This window comes from Populus euphratica, unplaced genomic scaffold (genome assembly GCF_000495115.2).
Source record: "Populus euphratica unplaced genomic scaffold, PopEup_1.0 scaffold4.1, whole genome shotgun sequence".
Lineage (NCBI taxonomy): Eukaryota > Viridiplantae > Streptophyta > Magnoliopsida > Malpighiales > Salicaceae > Populus > Populus euphratica.
The window spans coordinates 1,374,204-1,396,809 of record NW_011499859.1 but is presented as its reverse complement, the minus strand read 5'-3'; the positions used below and the strand labels follow the sequence as shown (position 1 = coordinate 1,396,809).

The 22,606-nt window shown below is 32.9% G+C and overlaps 3 protein-coding genes across 3 annotated transcripts; all 3 read left to right on the top strand.

The window, feature by feature from the left end:
* The first annotated feature begins 1,169 nt into the window (after positions 1 to 1,169).
* On the top strand, positions 1,170 to 3,355 carry LOC105124279 (hydroquinone glucosyltransferase-like). Its single transcript, XM_011024224.1, has 2 exons — positions 1,170 to 2,757; positions 3,021 to 3,355. Exon 1 carries the CDS (start codon positions 1,324 to 1,326, stop codon positions 2,752 to 2,754), a length of 1,431 nt encoding a protein of 476 aa, XP_011022526.1. The 5' UTR covers positions 1,170 to 1,323; the 3' UTR covers positions 2,755 to 2,757; positions 3,021 to 3,355.
* A 2,883-nt stretch (positions 3,356 to 6,238) lies between these two features.
* Positions 6,239 to 9,650, top strand: LOC105124278 (protein SEH1-like). Its single transcript, XM_011024223.1, has 8 exons — positions 6,239 to 6,500; positions 6,586 to 6,697; positions 6,883 to 6,983; positions 7,433 to 7,510; positions 7,623 to 7,778; positions 8,081 to 8,193; positions 8,749 to 8,875; positions 9,206 to 9,650. The coding sequence occupies exons 1-8, from the start codon at positions 6,342 to 6,344 to the stop codon at positions 9,335 to 9,337; spliced, it is 978 nt and encodes a 325-aa protein (XP_011022525.1). The 5' UTR covers positions 6,239 to 6,341; the 3' UTR covers positions 9,338 to 9,650.
* Positions 9,651 to 15,148: 5,498 nt separating this feature from the next.
* Positions 15,149 to 20,928, top strand: LOC105124277 (dihydroflavonol-4-reductase-like). The gene is made up of 6 exons (XM_011024222.1): positions 15,149 to 15,370; positions 15,453 to 15,622; positions 15,722 to 15,934; positions 16,048 to 16,113; positions 19,936 to 20,258; positions 20,748 to 20,928. Exons 1-6 carry the CDS (start codon positions 15,262 to 15,264, stop codon positions 20,896 to 20,898), a joined length of 1,032 nt encoding a protein of 343 aa, XP_011022524.1. The 5' UTR covers positions 15,149 to 15,261; the 3' UTR covers positions 20,899 to 20,928.
* The last annotated feature ends 1,678 nt before the right edge of the window (positions 20,929 to 22,606 follow it).

Genomic DNA, 22,606 nt, shown 5'->3' with positions numbered 1-22,606 from the left:
TTGTATTTCAATTCAAATCTTTATTTTTTCATTTTTTATTTTTTTATAAATTTTTATTTGTTTTCTATTTAACTTTTCATTTATAAATTTATTGTAGATTATTTTTTCAAATTCAATCCTTATTATTTTTATTTTTATTTTAGTCTTTTTATTAAAATTTTATTGGTTTTCAACTCTTTCCTTCACTTAAAGTTTATCAAATTTTCTTAATTTTATTTTTATTTTTAATTATTTTTGTTAAATTTTTTTATTTAGTCCTTCAATCATAAATTTCTCATTATTCTCTCATTTATTTATTTTATTTAGTCCTTCAATCAGAAATTTCTCATTATTCTCTCATTTATTTATTGTTTTTATTTTCATTGTTATTCTTTTAATTTTATTTTTTAAATTTAAATTTATTTGTATAATTAATTTTTTTTCTTTTTTTGTCCTTTAAAGTTTGATTTGTTGGTGTAATATTAGTTGTTTTAAAGTTATTTTTTTGTTTGATTTTATATTAGTTTTAACTCTTGAGACCCTATCATTAATTTATATAACTCAGTAGTTAAAGTTTCACCATTATTATTTGGCTTGGCGTCTCATGTTATCTAAATTATAGCTGTCAGAATGATTCGGAAACCACTTTTACAAAGATATTCTAAGTTGTTGGTTGGCCAAAAGTCAACCTTATCAATTTTTTAAATTTTAAAATATTAATTCAATTAAATTTAAAATTAGATTTAGTTATATCAAACGTCAACCTTATCAATTTTTTAAAATTTAAAATTAGATTTAGTTATATCAATAAAAACATTAAAAAAATTAAAACAATCAAGTTTCATCTTGTTAATATTTTATTTAATTTAACTAAAATTTGATGTTTGGATGAATTTATATGAATATCAATTTAATTTTATAAATTCTAAAATTAATAAGCAAATAAACCTTTCATAGCTACTAATATTAATAACTAAAAAACTTATATTTAAAACCAAATAAATACAAATTTTTTAATCACAAAATCTTACCAGCCACCTAAGATATACACCACTAGGCCACCTAACATATGTTTGGTGTGTTGTGTTTAAAGCTCTTGTCACTCTACTTTAACAACATAATTAACAAATTAAGATTCTCTCTGTTAACAACAAGGATTTAAATAAACAACAAAAACAAAAAGACTCTCGTTTCACCGGGTCAACTAAAAAAAAAAACATAGCTAGAAAAACCGCACACTTACCCTATCCTATCTTCTGTCTCCCTGTTATCACTCTAGACGCTTAACCAAACGTGAAACAACCCACATCTCCCCTCAAGTTCCAGTTGACCGAAAAAACCACCATGGACAACATCCAAGGCCAGGAGGCATCACCCCAGGTAGTCATTGTACCATCTCCGGGGATGGGTCATCTAATCCCATTTGTTGAGTTGGCCAAAAAACTCGTTCACCAGCACAACTTCTCTGTCACCTTCATCATACCAAACGATGGGTCACCCATGAAACCCCATAGGCAACTCCTTCAAGCCCTACCTAAAAGAGTATCCTCCGTCTTTCTCCCTCCAGTCAACTTCGATGACCTCCCACCGGACGTTTTGCTGGAGACTCGCGTCACACTCAGCTTGACTCGGTCTCTTGATGCTTTACGTGACTCTTTGAAGACTCTGACGGACTTAACTTGGGTTGTGGCTTTGGTTGTTGATTTTTTTGGTCCTTTTGCCTTTGAAATTGCTAAAGAGTTTGATGTTTTGCCATTTGTCTTCTTTCCGACAAATGCTATGCTGTTGTCTTTGTCCTTTCACTTGCCTAGGCTTGATGAAACGTACTCCGGTGAGTATAAAGATATGACCGAACCGGTCAGACTCCCTGGTTGTGTTCCGGTTCAAGGAAGAGATCTTGTTGATCCGATGCAGGATAGGAAAGATGATGCCTACAAATGGATCCTTCATTTATGTAAACTATACAATTCGGCTGCTGGGATTATGGTTAATAGCTTCATTGATCTGGAACCGGGTGCTTTTAAGGCTTTGATGGAGGAGAATAATATCGGTAAGCCTCCAGTCTACCCAGTTGGGCCTCTAACACAGATCGGTTCAACCAGTGGGGATGTGGGAGAATCTGAGTGTTTGAAGTGGTTAGATAAGCAGCCGAAAGGGTCAGTGCTGTTTGTCTCTTTTGGTAGCGGTGGGACTTTGTCTCATGCTCAATTAAATGAATTGTCCTTGGGTTTGGAAATGAGTGGCCGAAGATTTCTTTGGGTTGTTAGGAGCCCACACGATGAGGCTACCAATGCCACATACTTTGGCAACCAAAGTGCTGATGACCCTTTAGCCTTTTTGCCAGAAGGGTTCTTGGACAGGACCAAAGGGGTTGGTCTCGTGGTGCCTTCTTGGGCTCCTCAGATTCAAGTCTTAAGCCATAGTTCAACTGGAGGGTTCTTGACTCATTGCGGGTGGAACTCAATCTTGGAAAGTATAGCCAACTGTGTGCCCTTAATTGCATGGCCGCTCTATGCAGAACAAAAAATGAATTCAGTATTGCTAGCAGATGGTTTGAAGGTTGCATTGAGGGTGAAAGTGAATGAGAATGGGCTGGTGATGAAAGAAGATATTGCAAATTATGCAAGGAGCATTTTTGAAGGAGAAGAAGGGAAATCGATAAAGAGCAAGATGAATGAACTAAAAAGTGCTGCCACAAGGGCTTTGAGCGAAGATGGGTCATCTACAAAGTCGCTAGCAGAGGTGGCCAGAATCTGGAAGGACCATAAAAAGTAAAAGGTAATGCTTTGCATTAGTCTCAAAGCCATCAGGTATTTTACTGGATGATGCAATCCGTTTTATGATTAATCTACCTACGTTGAATTGTTTATTAGTAATATTATGATTTAGTTAACTATTCATGTTTTGCATTAGCCTTCAAGCCATCAGGTGTTTCACTGGATGATGCAAATCCGTTTTATGATTAATCTACCTATGTTGAATTGTTAATTGGTAATATTATGATTTAGTTAACTATTCATTCAAAATACATTACTTTTCAGCTATGCAACCAGTCATTTGCCCTGAGATTTCCAGTTGCAAAAACTAGAGGCGTAATCAAGTGCTCAAGTATTAAATCCTGTCAACGTGCTTTGCATTTGCCATGTTCCTCGAGGAGATTTGGGGCAGTTCATAATTATGACAGGCACCATGTTGGTTTGGGGATCTCTACGATTGTCATCCTAAATTATATGTTTTTTGTCTAAATATTCCTCTGAACTTCTGGTTTTGTTTTTAACTTTAGTCTCTTGACCTTTCATCTATTTGATTAAGGTCTTTGATAATTTAAGGGTGTAATTGAAAAAAACTTAATGAATCTCGAGAGGATATTGCAAACGTTCTAAACTCTCAGTTTATCACAAGAATAAATTGGAAGTAATGAAAGAAAGTTGGAGGGTTAAAAGTGGAAATGACTTGAAACTTCAAGGGTGTGATTAATAGAATTCACAATTTGGGCAAAAAATTGACATAGCCAAAAAATCCTAGGGATGGTGTTCTTTTTTTAGTTTTCCCCCTTATTATTCCCCATTATAGATGTCTCGAACCATTATTCTTTGAGTTTATCATAACTGAATCCATGTAATCTATTAAAATTAATTAATAAATTCTAGTAGTATAAAAAATAATTAAATAGTCATTTGATTGGTGGTGATTATCCTCAATTCATTTTCTTTTCTTTTCCTTCTTTTTCGTAAAAATGTATTCTATCCTAACTAAACTTCTCGTCTTATTTGCTTCTCTTCTCTTCTTTTCTATTTGTCAAGAAAACAAACATTAAGTTGAGAGAGAGAGTAAATTATCAAACGGATTTAAATATATAAGAATTAATATATAATTTGTGAAATCATGAGATTTAATTAATTAATTGGTTGATTTTCTTAAACAATAGTGATTAAGCTATAGTTTGCTCTGCTTCCTTCTGGACACTAAACTTCCCTTACACAAAAAGACTCGAGCCAGAGAATTAAAAAGATCGTAAAATAATGGGAGTGAATTATTTTCTTTTTTGTTTTTTTGAGAATTAGCGGGTGATTGATTAAAAATTTTAAAGTATCCTTGGTGTTTTCTGTATGGTCAAAAAGAACATGTACAAGCTGTCTAGATCAGTACTTTTTCAGGCATGAGCTGTCCATGATGTCAACTTTACCCCGTGACAAAAGTGTATTTACCTTTTTAACACGTATCCTATAATATTTTTAAAATGATAAATGTAATAAAATTATTTAAAAAATATCACAACAATTTTAATGTGATTATAATTTTAAATATTAGGATTATAAGAACCATTAAATAGAGTTGTTTACCCAATAAATCCAAAATAAAATTAATTAACATAAACAAAATCAACATAAAATTCTATAAGAATTTAATAATGAAAATATAAAAAATATAAAATGAGATAAATTGATATGAAATATGAAAAAGAAATAAAGGGAAAAAATATGTTATTATTGTTAGAATATAATATAAATTATATCCTGAGACCTTATCTAAAAATTTAAGTTATTGGGTTGAGGTGGTTTTTTAACATGGTATTCGAATCTCACTGTCCTTATTTATTTGATAAAAATTAAGCACAATATAATGTAGACATGTGCAAGTTTAAAGTTAAAAAAACTTTTATTTGAGGGAATATATTAGAAAATAATATTAAATTATATTTTATAATCTCATCTAAAAATTTAAATTATTAGGTTAAGATGATTCTTTAATAATTATTGGATAAGGATCAGAAAAAAATTATTATTTTAAATTGGCTATTGATATTTGTTTGGAGAATCTGAGTTTTTTAAATTCATTATAAATCTAGAAAAATACTAAAAACTAATTTTTCAATTCTTGATATTGTAGATTTGAATAGGAGTTCCATTTTTCTTTTCTTTTTTCCTACAATTTTCTAAAGAAATTCAAAGCATTGTTATGCTTTTGAATAATCATTTAATTGATTTGTCAGCGCATTGTACTAGAACCTGTAATAAAAATCAATTTAAACATTATATATAACGTTTTAACGAGAGAAAGTGCGGAAAACCAAAAGTGGTGTATGAGATTTGAAACCATTCACATCTTTATTCTTACTAGGTTAATCCATTAACCTAATATATTCCTATAATTTACTTACTAGGTTAATCTATTAACCTAATATGCTGACCTATATCTTGAGGGCCCGAAGCCTTGGACATGCATAACAACTATGCTGAAGACTGTAATAATCTTGATATAATTTATTTTTCTCCAAGACTTATTCGGGATATGCTTGGGATGGTGCGTATGATAGAAGAGTTAAGATTAAAAAGATAAAATAGCATGAGACAATTCCATGCACTGTGTATATTGTATATGTTTTCTAAATGCATGTCCTAGTATATTATTACTTATTCTAATTGTTTTTCATTGAAATTAACTGTAAAAAAATACATAAAGAATTATTTAATTATAAAAAAACACATAAAATAAATTATAATTTATTTTTATTAAACATTTTTCAGTGTTGATTTAATAGTACGATAAAATATGAATAAAATAACATGAATAGATTCATAAAAATACATAAAAAGCTCCGCTGTGTTTTAATGTATGTATAATAAAAAAAAACTCATAATAACAATATATATATATATATAGTTGGTTTCTTTAACAAAAATCATCTCTCATTCCTCTCCTTTCTTTCTATTTTCCTTCTTTTATAATTTTTTTATTTAATCAGAACAAAAGATAAAAAAGATAAAAAACACTATACAAAATAAATGACCAGAATCCATAACAAGGACATGGCTTGGAAAATCGAAAAATTTACGAGGGCAGAGTAGAAAAATGATCACAAATTGTTTCTGTCCCGTGAGTCCTATACAAAAGGCGATGCACAAATTTGACTCAATATATATATATATAATATTTTTGTTCTTTTACACATGTCTTTCATGCTGTGAGCCAATTCATATCCAGCCATGGCTACAAGGCTTATTTGAAATGGTTACATATTGTTTTTAATTTTTTTTTATTTAAAAATATATTAAAATAATATTTTATTTTATTTTTAAAATTATCAAATTAAGATTATTTTAAAAAATTAAAAAATTAAAAAACATGATTAGATATGGTGCATAAATAAGAGGCAAAAAAGGGGGTAACCGCTTACCAGTCTTCTATTTTCTTTGGGAATATATTGGGCCTTGTTTTTATTACCCATTTTTATAAAATCTGACACACTGCACTACCCAAGCCTGCAATCTACTGGGCCTAGAAACCTCTCCAAAACCAAGAGCAGCCATGCCTCGGTAACCTCCGATTTCAAGGAATTCGCGCATCTTGTGTGTTGAGACATGGAGAAATCAGTGGCAACTCTAGATAAAGGCACTACATGCACTTCATGGAACTACTGTGGCCAAAGACTAGCAACTGGTTCTTTTAATGGGTTTCTCTCAATCTTCGACTCACCTGACCCTGCTTCCTCTTCCTTCACCGCCACCTCCAACATTAGGGTTAGTAAGTTCAGTCCTTTTTGTGTCAAAATTCGCTAATGGGTTTCTATTTTTAGCTTAAATTTGTGTTTTTATTCTTGTTTAGATACATGAAGGTGGGATTGTCAAAATTGTTTGGATCCCACCAGAGTATGGGGATGCAGTGGCCTGTATTTGTGGAGATGGGAGTCTGTCTTTGTGGGAGGAGATTGCTGAAGGTACTATTTGTTTGTTAAAAATAAAGGTTTTTATGGTTTCTTAACATTAAAGGATTTTTACTTTAAAATGCAGATTGAGATTGATTTTGTTTTCGAGCTTGATTGTGTTTGTTGGAATTGTTTTCTGTTTCATTAAGATGATGTACACTGTTATTGTTGTTTTTTATTTACATATAATTGTGTAGATGGACTACCTCTTCAATGGAAGCTTTGTAAGATTTTTCATAGCAAGGGAAGTAAAGTGTTAGATGCTCAATTCGGAGTAATCCGGACAAGTTTGAAAATGGTGAGCTCTTGAAACTCTCGGAGCTATGGATGCAACTGAATCACCATAAAGCATTGAAGTAGTAGATTTTATAGTAAGCCTGCATTCCTTATGCGTGTTAAAGGTGTTTTTCAAAACAGGCCAAGTCTTTTTTAACAAAACAATTGTGGCACATCAAGCTCTTTTCGCTAGAAAGCATATTGAAATATCCACTGATCTAACTATGGTCATCATGTAACAGAAATATATTGCTTTGATTAAGCAAAGAAGGTATGGTTTTCATTTCTGTTGGAAGGAAATAGTCATCTTAGATGTTAGGGGAGGATACACGTGTGCGCACACACACATGCCTTCAGCTTCTGCTTCAATAGCATTTGGGAAATGTGTGACATTGTTGTATCAAGTTTCGTGCCCAAAATTTAATATACCTGTTCAGTTTCAATTTATAATTATGTGTATATAGTTTACAGGTTGTGGCATATTCAGATGGCCATGTGAAAGTCTATGAGCTTTTGAATCCTTTCGAGTTGAAGAATTGGCAGCTTCAGGTATTCTGTTTTATATATGAATTCTCAATGATACACAAACTGCTTAAAAAGGTGTAACTTCTTTCTTTCTTTCTTTCTTTCTTTCTTTTTCTCTTCCTTTTCTTTTGAGCAGGCTGAAATTCAGAATGTGATTGATTCAGTTTCAACATTTGGGAAGGCTTCGTGCCTTTCTGCTTCTATTTCTTGGAATCCACAACGGAATGAAAGCCAGGAACCAAGCTTTGTTCTGGGTTTCAACTCAGATACACCTCAACTGAACAGTTCTAAGGTTGGTGTATCATGCATCTGATGGAAGCTATATTCTGTTCATTTCATGCCGGTGTTGATTGAAACATGTTAATAAAATTTAAGAATGTCACTTTCCATACAATAAAAACAAAAATATTTGTGAATCACAACTCAATTGAATGCCTGTTACTAAAGGTAATATTAGTGCAGGCAAGATTACTTTCATCATATGCTAGAAAATTTTTCCTTTCTGTATGTTGCTGATTAATTTCCAAAATGATTAAAAAATCAGCTGATGAACTGTTTTATTGGTCAAGCTAATTGGATGCTATATTTCCACAGGTGTGGGTTTTTGATCAGGCCCATCATCGATGGCTTCCAGTTGCTGAGTTAGCATTGTCCTTGGACAAAAGCGATCAGGTTTTTGCAGTTGCATGGGCACCTAACATTGGCCGGTAAGGGTTTGGTACTTGATTAGTGAAATTGAGTTTCCATTTTATGTGGACAAATGATAGGAATCCAAATTGTTTTATGCGCTTTGCTTCAAGATAAAATCTGAACAATTTCTAAATCTAGTGGACCTCTTAAGGATTTAAAATCAAATGAGATTACAGCAATCTATCCGAGAGAAAAGGCAAAAAAAAAAAGATATTGTAGGATTTCTATAATATTTTCCATTCAAGACATGGAAAAAAAAAGATGGCATCAAAGAGAAAAATGTAGGATTTAGATCTGAGCAGGACTGGGTTTAAAATACTGATACTAAGGAAATCAAACCCTAATCATTACTGTTTGCCATATGTACAGTAGGTATTCTAGCGGAAACTGTCTGGAATGTGAATCAGCAAAGAAATGTGGCAGGTGCAAACTGTGGAAAATTTCTATACTAAGGCTTTGAACCAATTTGCTGAGGGCTGTCATGGCCCTTGACTCCTGCTTTGTTAGTAATTCTAGTATACCGGTCCTGTCTGTTTTGGAAGATACTAAACTGGTTTCGTGTTTCTGCACAGGGCATATGAGTTAATAGCTGTTGCAACTCGCAAAGGTATTACAATATGGCATGTTAGGTTGAACCCTGACCTGGATGGAAGGCTTTCAGTAGAAAAGGCTGCATTGCTTTCTGGATACGAGGGCGAGGTATAAATGCCAGCATTTGAATCTTTATTGATCTTTATTTTTCTAATCCAAGAAAGATGGTACATGCATCATATAGATAGAGATTTTTTCGTGCTTTCATATTGTTCTGATTAATAATCTAATTATCAAATGGAATGTTGGCGAGACCAAACTGGACAATTGGAGTGAGATGAATATGGAATGTTTGCCAGGGCAGCTGGCTAAACTTACATGTAGCAAGGAGCTGCCAGGATATGATTTGTCAACTATGTTTTCCATGCTTTAGTTTAGTTTAGTTTTGTTGAAAAGGGAAGTAGTAGATTCCTGAATATTATGTTCCTTTGCAATTAGGTGTGGCAGATGGAATGGGACATGAGTGGAATGACCTTAGCAACCTCAGGAACTGATGGGATGGTAAGACTGTGGCAATCCAACTTACATGGTGTTTGGCTTGAACAGGCTGCATTCGAACCCGCATCTTAGCCCCTAGCATCATTTCTTTGTAGTTTGTACTTGTTTCGGCTGCAAGGAACCGCTGTTTCTATTGTGGTGGTTTCCTCGTTGTGTTTGTATTAAACACGTGTTATGATTAGAAAACTCGTAAAGATCTCCGCCGGTTACCTCAATACTCCAACTCCATCCATCATTTTTGAAGTCAGTGTTTCAAAAAGATTTTAGCACTATCGATTTTATAGTTCTGGCATGAATTTGTAGCTACTATCGTATCACTATATTCAAAGAATGGTTCTATCACGTACTGGAAACGGAGAAGAATCAATTTCAAGCGATTCATGCAGACCAATCATAAAATTTCGGACTGCATGTTCAACTAATTATTTCCTTCTGCTTCCCAAATTATTATTTCCAACTCAATTCATCTCATCTGAATAGCAAAATGTTTTGTGGGAACCTTTTTTTTTTTTTAAATAGCTTGGTGGCTAAAAACTTTAGTCAAAAGAGCACTTATTTGTGAAAATAAATGGTTCTTTTGACATACACGTGATCAGAACTGGGCGACCAATAGAATTTAAACGCTATCAAAAAACATTTTCCATTTATTTTTCTTTTCCTCCCCTTCGTCGCCCTAACCCCCCTCTTTCCTCCCCCTATCTCTTCTCCGTAGCGTGATAGCTCTCTTTACCAAACAAAACACTCTCTCCCCATCACATCCTTTCTTTCTCTCCACCCGTGGCAGGCTCCGCCACCATCATGATTTTTATGCACCACTACCATTCATAAAACCTCTATTTCAATAATTTTAGGTATAATCCACCTTTTTTTATAAGTTGAAGTTTTTTGTGCTATTTTTTATTATGTTAGGGTTAGGGTTATGGTTTTTTTTTTGTTAATTTAGGGTTTTGTTGATTTTTTTATATTAATTAGTTATAAAATGCATCAATTGAGTTGATAAATTACATTGTTTAGAGATAAAATTGACAAAATAGGTTTTTGTTGATTTTGTTTAAATTAACTATAAATTGTGTTAATTATCTTAAAGTTGCACCATTTGAGTTGATAAATACAGTATTTGTTGAGAAAGGGTATGGTTTGTTTCCCCTTAATTTAAGGTTTTGTTGATTAAATTTTTGTTGAAATTATAGGACTTGATGAATTTGTGATATTGATAAATTAGCATTTGGTTTTATTGTAATTTTTTTCCATAAAATATATCTTCTAGTATGATATTATTATGTTATTATGGTGATCTTACAATAAAGGAAGTAATGAGTTTTTTAATGCTAGATTAGACATGTCATTTGTGAACTGTGAACTAAAAAATTGATACATGGAGGCATTGGGTGGCATTTTAAAAAAAAATTAAATTTGACATTACTTGGAGGATACAAGTTGGGTATATCTAAGTTGTTATGTCAATGTATTTATTTCTAGTGACAACAGTTTAAATTCAATGATCGAGTTAACCATAAAAAAATAAATTGTAAATTTTTGAGCTCCATTTAAATAATATACCTAAATGAAAAAAATCATTTATTATAGAGTTCACTAGAATCTCAAGTTACACTTAAAGGGCTACACAAGCATCATGTAAAGCTGATCTATTTAGGATAGGTGATAATGCAATAAACCACTCATTGACATAATAAATTATGGATATAAAAATTTGGTTAGATATGAAAATTGCTTTGTATTGTTATGATGGGTTTGAACTAATTGATAAGAAAGATGATTGTCGTATTGATGACACAATTGAGAAAAATGAGTTAGTTGAGTCAATAAGTTAAGTTATAAAACTTCATATTTATGATGTTAGCTTTGAGTTATAAGAATCTAGGCTTAATTACTGAGTTAGAGGTTGGACAAACCTTTCAAACTAAGTTTGAATTAATTATTATAGTTAAGCAGTGGCATATAAAAAATTTATTACAATATAACGTGCAACGTTCAGCAATAATTTATATATAATTATGGTGTATACATGAACCATCATGGTAATGATATTTTATAGGAAGGAGTATCATAAGAATTTTAATTCATTTGATATCTTAAAAATGAAAAAACTATGCATATGTCTCAACTCATTGGTTAAGTAAGGTCATTATCAAATTGACTCATATTTTATTACTAATATGATGTTGATAGTTATCAAACCAAAATAAGTATTAAAATTGCTACCATTCAAACTACTATATGTAGAGGTTTTAAATACGATGTCTTATATCATATGACAAAGGTAGCTAAACAAAAAGTATTGAATGTCTCGTATCATAAGGTAAGATAGCTAAATAGAAAGTATTTGGAGCGATTGTTTAGCTCGCATAAGAAATCCTTTCAAATGTTGCATAAAATTTTATTAGCTCTCAAAGAATCAAATTCAGGTACAGTTATCAAGTGGAATCACAAAATAGTTGATGGTAATATAATTATCTTTGAGAGACTATTTTAAGCATTTTAAGCTATAATTAAAGGATTTACATATAGTTGTCCACTAATAAGTATTGATAACACTCACTAGTAAGGAAGTACAAGGCAAATATATTGATTAGGGTTGCTTATGATGCAAACAATGAGGTTTTTCCATTTTATTATGCCTTGGTTAAAGAAGAGATGAACAATAACTGAACATGGTCTTTGGATTTGGTTCATCAATACACTACTAGTGGTCATACCGGATTGTTATACTATCAAATAGATATGTGAAAATTAAAAAGGTTATGATATGGATATGACCCAACTAATTGGATATCATCATTATTATTTGTAATACTTTGTCACTAACTTCAACTCTATATTCAAAGATATGGCTTTAAAGAAAATATTGAAGAAAAAAAAAGTATCAAGAATTTGCTATTTTTTATTTTTGATATATTTTATGATTATATGATTACGAGGGATAGACAACTAAAAGAATGGCTAAAAGTTGAACCTAAAAAAAGATCATCACTCTAATATGATAGTGGTTGATATTATAATAATATGACCACTAATTTATCATATATTCTAAATAATATCTTAATAAGTTTTCATAGGTTGTCTATAATGGCTCACATAAATAACCTTTTATAAATCAAATATATATTTTATTTAATAAATAATCAAGGTAGAAGAGTTGACAAGACATGGTGTATTGTGGCTTTCAAAAATACTTATTGAAATAACATCTAATGCAAAAAACAAATCAAGAAAATATTTTGTAAGTCTTTTTAATTTTTAAATTGACTTGATTTATTTAAAGTTGAGATCCCTTCTTAGGCTAATGTTGAAAAAAAATTCGATAAACATTTAACTTTCAAGAAAAAAGTTGCACTTGTAGTAAATAATAATTGTACCTTTGATTATGTTCACACATTATTGCATGTTGCACCTCATGAAAAGTTAACTTTGAAACAATTCTGAATCTTTTCTATCATAATATCACATATAAAAACTTATATACCTTTTTATTTTTAACCCTACCTATATTTTTAACCCTACCTAACGTTCCACTAAATCCTGAATATACCTGACTAAAGGTAAAAGAATATATAACAAGATGGAGAATAAAAAAGGGATGAAGGATATTCACTCATCTGTGTAATAAGATGGATGCTAAAAAGGGATATATACAAAATAAATATGATATAAGCAGTGAAAAGAGTTATAACAAGAAAATATATCAAAGTGTATATATTTGTACATTTACAATTGTTTTCCATTATTATTATCATTTTTTTATTTCACGTCATAAATTTATGTTTGATTTTTTTTTTTTACAATATTAATAATTTATTTTGACATGCAAACGTTGAGTAATAATACAAACTAGAGGAGATGCATTCATTTTTTAAAGGAGGTTGAGACTACTAAGAAGACAAATTAATATTATTTTCAAGCTCTGATGATATATCGGTTTTGTGATTGCAAAACAAAAATTGTTTCATAAACATATAAGTTGGACAAATAAGTTTACTTATATAAATATAACACATTTGTATTCAAATTTATAATCATTTTAATAATTAATAATACATTTAATTGATTGGTTTTCATGTGGTGATCCTATTAAACCTTGTTAGCATGCATTTGATAAATCTTGTTACATACATGTGTTTATCCTTATAACATAGAGTTTGGTTTTTACAAGATTAGTCAACATCAAAATGTAAAGCTCAATCATGAATTAATTGACCTACCCATTTAACCCATTCCCCGTATAGTTTTTAATTTCAATTGTGATCCTTTTATATTTAATTGTTTTAAATTAGCTTTATTTTATTTTATTTTAAAAAATTAAGCATTAACCGAGCACTGAGAATTTCCTTTAATATTACAAGATCCTCGTATCAAGACAACTAAAATAAAATATCAAGTCAAATCTCAAATAAAATTAACATAAAAGGGTTAATTTAAAAGGAAAAAAAGTTAAGAGATCAAAATTAAAATAGAGACATGAACTTTTTCGATAACTATGCAAATTAGTTCTTGATGTTAGAAAAAAAAGGATTGAATATTTATTTAAGCTTGAAATTATTCTCTAAAACTTTAATTATTTTAAATTAATTAAATTAAATTTTGTTTTGCAAACTAAAAATTAATCAAGTTACAAAATATTTTCTCAACACCTCAAAATTCCTATTCATACTTATAAAAAACAAATCATCAAAAGGCTAAAAAATTTGAGGGTCCAAGGCATAAAAATCACAGGATAAAAAAAAAACCATTTTTCAAATCAATAGTAATTATTATATATACACACATTGTAACGTTTTACTTATGCTAATTAGTTATTTTTATAATTATAGTATAATTGTTTAGTACTTTTATTTGCTAATTGCAATATTTATAAATCTAAATTTAATAGGTATAAAAACTTTTTTTTAAAAAATAAAATAAAAACCTAAAGGCTTAAAAAATATTTTTATGGGCTCGGGTACCATATTCAAACCTAATTTTTATCAAAATACATGGGTTCAGGCATGGTAGATGCTCTTTTAAGTGCATACATAATACTAAGTGTGCTATCCATGGCTCTTGACACTAAACATAGACCCTAATATCTGTATAGACCGGGGCTACCAAACTTAAGCTCAACATGCTTGGCTCTAGAGAGTGTGTTTGAACTTATTTTTTATTTCTAATTAGTTTAGGCATTTTGCTCAGGCCTAACACTCATTTAATTTTTTTTTTTTGAAACTGTACACATATCTCTTAATATTTTATATTGATTTAATATATATTATTTTTATAAAAAACAATATTTAAAAATTATAAAAATTATATAAATTCTTAAAGCTTCATGTTCAAAAGCTATTCATTCTTAAAATTTCAAGTATATATATTTTTAGAGTCTTTATTTTTAAATATTATTATACTTTTTTATTTAAAAGGATATTTAAGTATTTAAGACTCTACAAATCTATCAAATATAATCTTTTATAAATACTAGCCATTAACTACCTTGATTTAGCAAGTTGTATCCACCAAAAATAAATTGATCATATTATTAAGATAAAAAATAATTAATTATTCAATGCATAAATTTTACGTATAAAAATACTTGACTTTTTTATTCCTCATCGTATAACTTCATGACAACATCGTGGGCACGTGTCCCCTGCACGTTCATGGAATCACGGGCTGCACAGCTCTTTCTTTTGTTTTTTTTTTGGACCTTTACGGTGCGTCCTGTCCTTCTGGACCGTCTTTTCACCGGTAAAAAAAATTCGTGTCTTTGCTGCTCAGCATTTACAATTGTACCGAGGAAAGACAATTATATTCAACATTGGATAGAAGTAACTCGGAAAACTTCGCTAAGGAAGATTTTCAACATTGATCGTTAAGCACACAAGCTTGGTGGTGATAATAGGAAATATATATAATGATAAGTTCTTTTCCAGTGTCCTCCCATATATGCATGCCACCTGCCCTCCCGAAAACAGAAACAACAGAAGAACTATTTCTCACACGCCATGGCCACGAAAGTCTGTGTTACAGGAGGCTCTGGGTATATTGGTTCCTGGCTCATCAGGAAGCTATTGGTGAAAGGCTACACTGTCCATGCAACATTAAGAAACTTGGGTCTCTCCCCACCTCTCTTCTATTTTTATTTTTTTTGGTTCGTGTTAACATGAATGTCTTACATGTTTTCTTGGAATAGCAGAGGACAAATCCAAAGTAGGCCTACTCAATTCCCTTCCATACGCAGATACCAAGTTAGTCCTGTTCCAAGCTGATATATACAAGCCCCATGAGTTTGACGATGCAATTCAAGGGTGTGAATTTGTTTTCCATGTTGCCACTCCAATGCAACAAGACCCCGAAAGTTCTCAGGTCAGTAATTTGTAGTTGGGATTTAAATTTTATGAGCAATTAGCAAATACTGTTTTTCTTGGTTACAATTAACATATAATTTTGGAAGTTGAAAAACAGAACAAGGATAGAGTGGAAGCAACAATTGCTGGAGCGAGGAGCATAGCTGACTGTTGCGCCAAGTCACACACTGTTAAGCGTCTCATCTACACTGCAACTGTGTTGGCATCATCACCATTGAATGAGGATGGAAGTGCCTATAAATCTTGCATGGATGAATCCTGTTGGACTCCTTCTGATCTCTCACTCACTTATGCCAATGATTATGTACTGGTATTTCTCCTATCTTACCCTGAATTACCGCATAGCATGACGGTGGTTCTTTCTTTCCTTTTATTTTCCCTGAAGGGACATGGCATGGTTGGTGATTTTTTCTATTTCCGTAGGAATATACGAATGCAAAAACATTAGCTGAGAAAGAGGTTTTGAGTTATCACCATTTTAAACCGAAGGCTCTGATACCAATTGTTGGGAATTCCGACCGGTGATGTACTGATATTTGCTCATAGGAGGCCAAGCACACTGACACAATATTTAACGTGGTTCGGCAAAACCGCCTACATCCACGGGAGAAGCCATTACATTATGTAGGGAGAGTACAAGATTTACAACAATAGAGGAGGAGGAATCATCCTCTCTTTGAGCAACTCTCAACCTCACTCTATTTCTCTCCTTTTGTGCTGCAATGGCAGCCCACTCTCTCCTACATTTCTCACCTCTTTGGCTCTACTTCCTCTCTCATTTTGCTCTCTCATATATGCCTCTATTTATAGGCATTCATGGAAGCTCTTCTTGGTTTGTTGTCAACATTGGTGGCTACCAACTCTAGATCATTCAACAATGGTGGCCACCAACTCTATCTCATTCAACAATGGTGGCTACCAATAGTCAATGGTAAATGGTTGGTGCCTTACATGAAATGGCAACCAACCTAACAATCACCCCCTTTGCCATTCATGTGGGGCAATTGTCCTCTTGCTTCTTCAACACAAGCTTGCATCTTGCAGCTCTTCCAAGCTTTCCATTCTGAGAGCATCTTTGACCAAGTTTATAGGTACTCGCCAAACCTTTCAATCATCAGAGTAACCAAAGCACACCTTTACACAAAAGGATCACTATAACCAGATGGTCTGCCACATCACATCTGAATAGTGTTAACGCTTGTCTCTGGAACAACATTCCCCTTCAACCATGCTCGGTCCGAAATGATTCATCAAGCCTCACATCAAGGCTTACAACACCCCCTCAAAAGGATATTTCAAGTGCGACAGTCATTATCTGAGTATCTTAATATGATCACAAGCTCACCACTCTTCCAAGAGTCTATTTATCCAGGAGTTGCGCCTGCCCTCTGTTCCACCCTAGGAACCACGTCTTACTTCTCCATGAGTCTCTCACTCTTAGTCTCAAGAGTCTAGGTAGCTTTCCACCTTTAACTATGGGAGCAGCCCATAAAAGGTTGATCCATATCTGTCTTCATACTCTGAGTATTACAATGCTATTACCGAGCTCACCACCTTGACAAGAGTCAACTTGTTCCCGGAACCTGTGCATGCCCTCTGCTCCTTCATAGCAGCCACGTCTTAATGCTCCACAAGTCATCCACTTATTGTTCAAGGCAAATGTCTTCTAGCTCATTGATCTTTAGCATGGGGGCAATATCCATGAAAGTCAATCCTGCATTTGTCTCCATACTCATCATAGCCCTTTTATTGGCTATCCATCTGTCCACTCATACCTAGCCATCACATTGGCTCTGGGGCGTTCTGAACTGGGCTCCTTCCACGGCCCTCACACCTTCTCCTGAGGTGTCTCCGCTCGTCGTCATGCGGCGGTCTGATCATAGGCTCATCTCATAGCCCTCACACCTTCTCTTTAAGGTGTCTTCGCCTTTTATAGGCAGTCGCATCCTCCTTCAGCTAAGATGCTTCAAAGTGGCTCCATAAATTCTTTGCCACTAATTACATAGAAAGAGAAAGTTGCGGTATACTCCTCGCAATCCTCCACCTCAATTTCTATGTTTGGAGCTTCTACACCTTTTCTGCTTAACAGCTCCGCCTTTTCTGCTTAACACCTCCCCCCGCACCAACTCCCTTTGGTGTCTTCGCCTTTCATTATAGGCGGTCGCCTTTTATCACAGGCGTTTGCACCCCCTCAATTAGGTGCATCTGCAACAGCTCTTCTTTCCATCCTTGCATGCATTGAAAGGTCCTTGCTTGTTGCCTTTATCAAGAGCACAAGAGACTTTTATTGTACAACCTTTTCATAGTCTCTGCTCTGAGCTTCATCTGGGAACTCTTCTTCTCCTTGCACCTGTTGTCTCATTATAGTACCTCGTTGGATCCTCCGGGTACTCCTACACAATCTTCATGTGCTCTCGTGCAATTTTGGTTCTCCAGATTTCTCCCTATTCCTTGCTTATGTTTGACAGCAGCTCATCCTGTCACAACATCTATCCAAGTTTAAATAGGGTGCCAATCTTTATCCCTTTGCTGTATTTCTCTTCCATTATCAGGGTCTTCATCAATTCTCCCCTCGAGAAATTATAGTCACCGAATCTAACTTCCTTGGAGAAATCACCACTCCATCAAATCCTTGATCATACGAAACCCAACTGTTCCTTTGTGCCGTCATCCTGCTAGTCTTCAACAGTTTCATAACAAACTGTCACATATACGAAAATAGTACCGTATGGATAATCCTTCCACTAAGCAAGTTCCCAGGAAAGATTGGAGGGGTCACAACGGTCCCGCTTAAAACCCAATCTCCTAGCCAGAACTTCTTAGGCCATATCTATCCATCGTACTGTCTTTTCGTATATACAACCATTTGCTAGCTTTGTTGCGGCTTTCCTTTACAAGTGATCTGGGGTATCCTGGTTTTATACCTGATTTCTCAATATCTGGTGAGACTACCAGTGCTCAGATTCGTCAAGATTGGTCTTCATCAAATTTCACTCTCCACCTCAAATTGTCCACATGATCGGGTGTTTAGAGTGTCCCAATTTTACCTTCCCTCAAGGCAATTAAAATTCCCCACATAATAGTTCACCACATGTAATTGGGCAAACATGTGTGATTTCTTCTTCTTCAGCTCCATCGACCACCATGATGACCATCATATGCCTCCTGATCGGGTAATCTCTCTTTAATAATTCATCACTACCATTTCTGATCTCAATCTCAATGATCGGACCGTACCATTGCATCCAGAACGATCAAATTAGCTGGAAACAAGTCTGAAATCGTCCAAATCGCACTTCAGACGGCTAAGATTTGATCAAAACAATTTTGGCCTGATAAACGGCCCAGATTCAATCTCAAAACCGGTTGCACATAGACTCCGCCACACAGGATCAAAATCCAGGGAGCTGACGTGGCTGTAATGACGTGTCATCCACGTAGGACATATAGGTCAACCAAATCTGACGTGCCAGTTTGACTGGTCAGAGTGCTGATGTGCCAGGTGACGTGTCTGATGACTGTGCAGAACTGCTGACGTGGCAGTTTGACTGATCAGAGTGCTGATATGTCAGGTGACGTGTCTGATGACTGTGCATAACTGCTGACGTGGCTGATGACTGTGCATAACTGCTGACGTGGCTGATGACGTGGCCAGTCCCCCCGCCGGCGCGTTCGACTGTTTCCGACGTCCGATTTCGACGCGGTTTTCACCAGTGGCTTCGTCTCTTCCTCCTCTACACAGTGGTATGGTCAAAACACAATTTTGACAACTTTCATTTTTGAGCAAAATCAAACACCACTTTAAACCGAACGCTCTGATACCAATTGTTGGGAATTCCGACCGGTGATGTACTGATATTTGCTCATAGGAGGCCAAGCACACTGACACAATATTTAACGTGGTTCGGCAAAACCGCCTACATCCACGGGAGAAGCCATTACATTATGTAGGGAGAGTACAAGATTTACAACAATAGAGGAGGAGGAATCATCCTCTCTTTGAGCAACTCTCAACCTCACTCTATTTCTCTCCTTTTGTGCTGCAATGGCAGCCCACTCTCTCCTACATTTCTCACCTCTTTGGCTCTACTTCCTCTCTCATTTTGCTCTCTCATATATGCCTCTATTTATAGGCATTCATGGAAGCTCTTCTTGGTTTGTTGTCAACATTGGTGGCTACCAACTCTAGATCATTCAACAATGGTGGCCACCAACTCTATCTCATTTAACAATGGTGGCTACCAATAGTCAATGGTAAATGGTTGGTGCCTTACATGAAATGGCAACCAACCTAACAATAATGAAATTGAGGATGCCAAGCTTGAAGTGGTGACTCTTCTCTGTGGTCTAATGGGAGGAGAGACTATTCTTTCCCATGTGCCTTCGAGTGTACAAGTGATTATTTCACCATTTACTGGCGATATATCTGGTTACTATCACGGGTTGAAGTTTGTGGAAGAAGTTTTGGGATCAGTTCCTCTTGTTGGCAATGATGATGTTTGTGAGGCACACATATTTTGCATGGAAAAGCCATCAATGAAGGGTAGATTCCTCTGTTCAGCTGCCGATCCAACTGTTAGAGAAATTAAAGCTTACCTTGAAGAAAATCATCCAGAATTCAAGATAGATGAAAAGTAAGAATTCTTCTTTTTTCTTAAAATTTTCATCTGTACAAGAGGAAACGGATTAATAGCTGAATTTGTCCTTATTAATAAGGTATATTTTTTTCTTATTGTAATTTCCTGAACCAGTTTGATCTTGAACATACGTTAAGTTTTTAATTCATTCTTTGAATGAGATTTTCAAGACAATCTATGGGAATTAGTCACATGATTTGAAGGCAATAATAAGTTTTTAATTGAATATACTCTAAGTTCTTAATTCAAATGATTCTCACATACAGAGTAATTCTGATGAACCAACTTCAAAATCTCACTAGAATGATATATTAGAAACTTACTATATATTTTAAGAAAAAACTAACTCGATTACAAAATATAATGAAACATTAGAAAAATAAGTACTTATATCCCAAATTGAACCATTAGACCAGAGAAAAGAAGCGGCATTCCATGTTTTCTGTTGTGATTTTGCTAATAGTAATGATTAACTTTTAATTTTAGGTTCAGGGAAGAACCAGAGATCAGAGGAATCAAATGTGATTCATCAAAGTTGATGAAGATGGGCTTCGAGTATAAATATGACATGAGGAAGATCATAGATGAAAGCTTGGACTGTGGAAAGAGGCTGGCAGCCCTCCAGTTAATTGATTAAATGGACTCAAATACATCATGAAAAACTTTCGTTATAATTTCTTTATTGAGGTGAGGCTATAATTTTTTTTCTTTCGCATGTGGGATTCCAATGTTATCTTTTGCTGGGAATGCTGAATATATATATATATATATATATATCAAGACAACGAGAATTGTGTGTCCAAATTTAATCCTCTCCCCGCCCCACTCATGTTGATACCCTGCTTGTTTACGCGGAAATGCTGTTTTTTTAATAATTTTTTTCCCTTTTACTTTAGATTGTGTTTTATGTTTTATTTTATTATTTTGATATAGTGATATTAAAAATAAATTTTAAAAAATAAAAAAAAATATTATTTTAAGATATTTTCAAGTAAAAAATACTTTGAAAAATAACACTTCTATAAATCAACACTATTAATTGAATTGTGATTTGAATAAATGAATTGTATTATGTTATAGTAGATTGGTAGTATGTACAATGCTGTGGATTACGAAAAATTTTCTTCAATGTAAAAAAAAATATATTAAGATGTTGCTAGCATTTTAAAAAGAACAAGAAAAATTGAAGACTCGAGTTATTGACTAGATTTTATTCAATAAACATGATTGATTTAATAATATGATTAAAAGAGAGGCAGAGACAATAAATAAATCAAACTAAAAAAACACAATGATCAATTGATAAAATATTTTTTTTTAATATTACAAAAATATATCTTTTCAATATTTGATAATGAAGCAAAAATATCCTAACATCATAGAAATGAAAATAAAAAAAATCTTAATTTTTAGCAATTCAAATATTGAAGAATTAAATTAAATTTTTTAAATGATTCCACTTGAGTGAGCCTTCCAAATGCACAACTATAATCTTGTAGAAAACAAATTAAACAAAACAATAAAGTTCAAATCTTAGACAATATAATGTTGAAAAACAAAACTAAAAAATCAAAACACAAAATAAAATATAAGCAATGTCAATAAAAAAAATTATGGGTCAACTCGAGTTAACCTCTTAACCTCGTGATCTTAAACATGAGATCAGAATAATATCATAAAAAAAAATCATGAAGTTTAATCCGTAACTAATCTAATTTTAAAGGATGAAATTAGAAAAAAAAAATTCAATTTTAAAAAAGAACCTAGAGAAATACCAAAGTCAACTTGGCATAATATTCGAAACTCATGATCTAGATCGTAAGGTCAAGACTAAACCTATAAAAGGCAAACCCAAAAAAAATCATAAAACAAAATTCTCAATCTACGAATATTGAGGATTGAAATTGAAAAATAAATAAACAAAAAATAGAAAAAAAAAAGATGAGGATCAAATTTGATATAAAAATAAAATCAAACAAAATGTTGATGGATAAAATTAAAAAAATAGTTAAAGTTGACTTGAGGTATTTTGTTTTTTTAATTGATATTTTTTCAATTTTATCATTCAGCATTAGAGTGATTATGAATTATATTAATAATTTTTTTTATGAGGTTATCCCGATCTTATAATTCAAGTCATATGCTTTATAAGTTAACTCGAATAACATCAGGTCTTTTTAACATGTCTTGTTTTTATATTGAATTTTTTTTAATTTTCAACTTTTAACAATGAGTTTATTAAAAATTGAGTTTCATACTTTATTTTAATTTGTATTTAATGGGATTATCATAGTCTCATGATTTTGATCACATATTTAGCAGATTAATCCGAGTTGACCCATGTC

What these genes read in the sequence shown, in the direction of transcription:
- LOC105124279 (XM_011024224.1), top strand. Translation starts at nt 1,324, where the DNA reads ATGGACAACATCCAAGGCCAGGAGGCATCACCCCAGGTAGTCATTGTA.
- LOC105124278 (XM_011024223.1), top strand. Translation starts at nt 6,342, where the DNA reads ATGGAGAAATCAGTGGCAACTCTAGATAAAGGCACTACATGCACTTCA. An exon ending in GTGGGAGGAGATTGCTGAAG is followed by an intron (nt 6,698 to 6,882) that starts GTACTATTTGTT and finishes ATAATTGTGTAG; the next exon opens with ATGGACTACCTCTTCAATGG. An exon ending in CTCAACTGAACAGTTCTAAG is followed by an intron (nt 7,779 to 8,080) that starts GTTGGTGTATCA and finishes ATATTTCCACAG; the next exon opens with GTGTGGGTTTTTGATCAGGC.
- LOC105124277 (XM_011024222.1), top strand. Translation starts at nt 15,262, where the DNA reads ATGGCCACGAAAGTCTGTGTTACAGGAGGCTCTGGGTATATTGGTTCC. An exon ending in AAGACCCCGAAAGTTCTCAG is followed by an intron (nt 15,623 to 15,721) that starts GTCAGTAATTTG and finishes GTTGAAAAACAG; the next exon opens with AACAAGGATAGAGTGGAAGC. An exon ending in ATCACCATTTTAAACCGAAG is followed by an intron (nt 16,114 to 19,935) that starts GCTCTGATACCA and finishes AATGAAATTGAG; the next exon opens with GATGCCAAGCTTGAAGTGGT.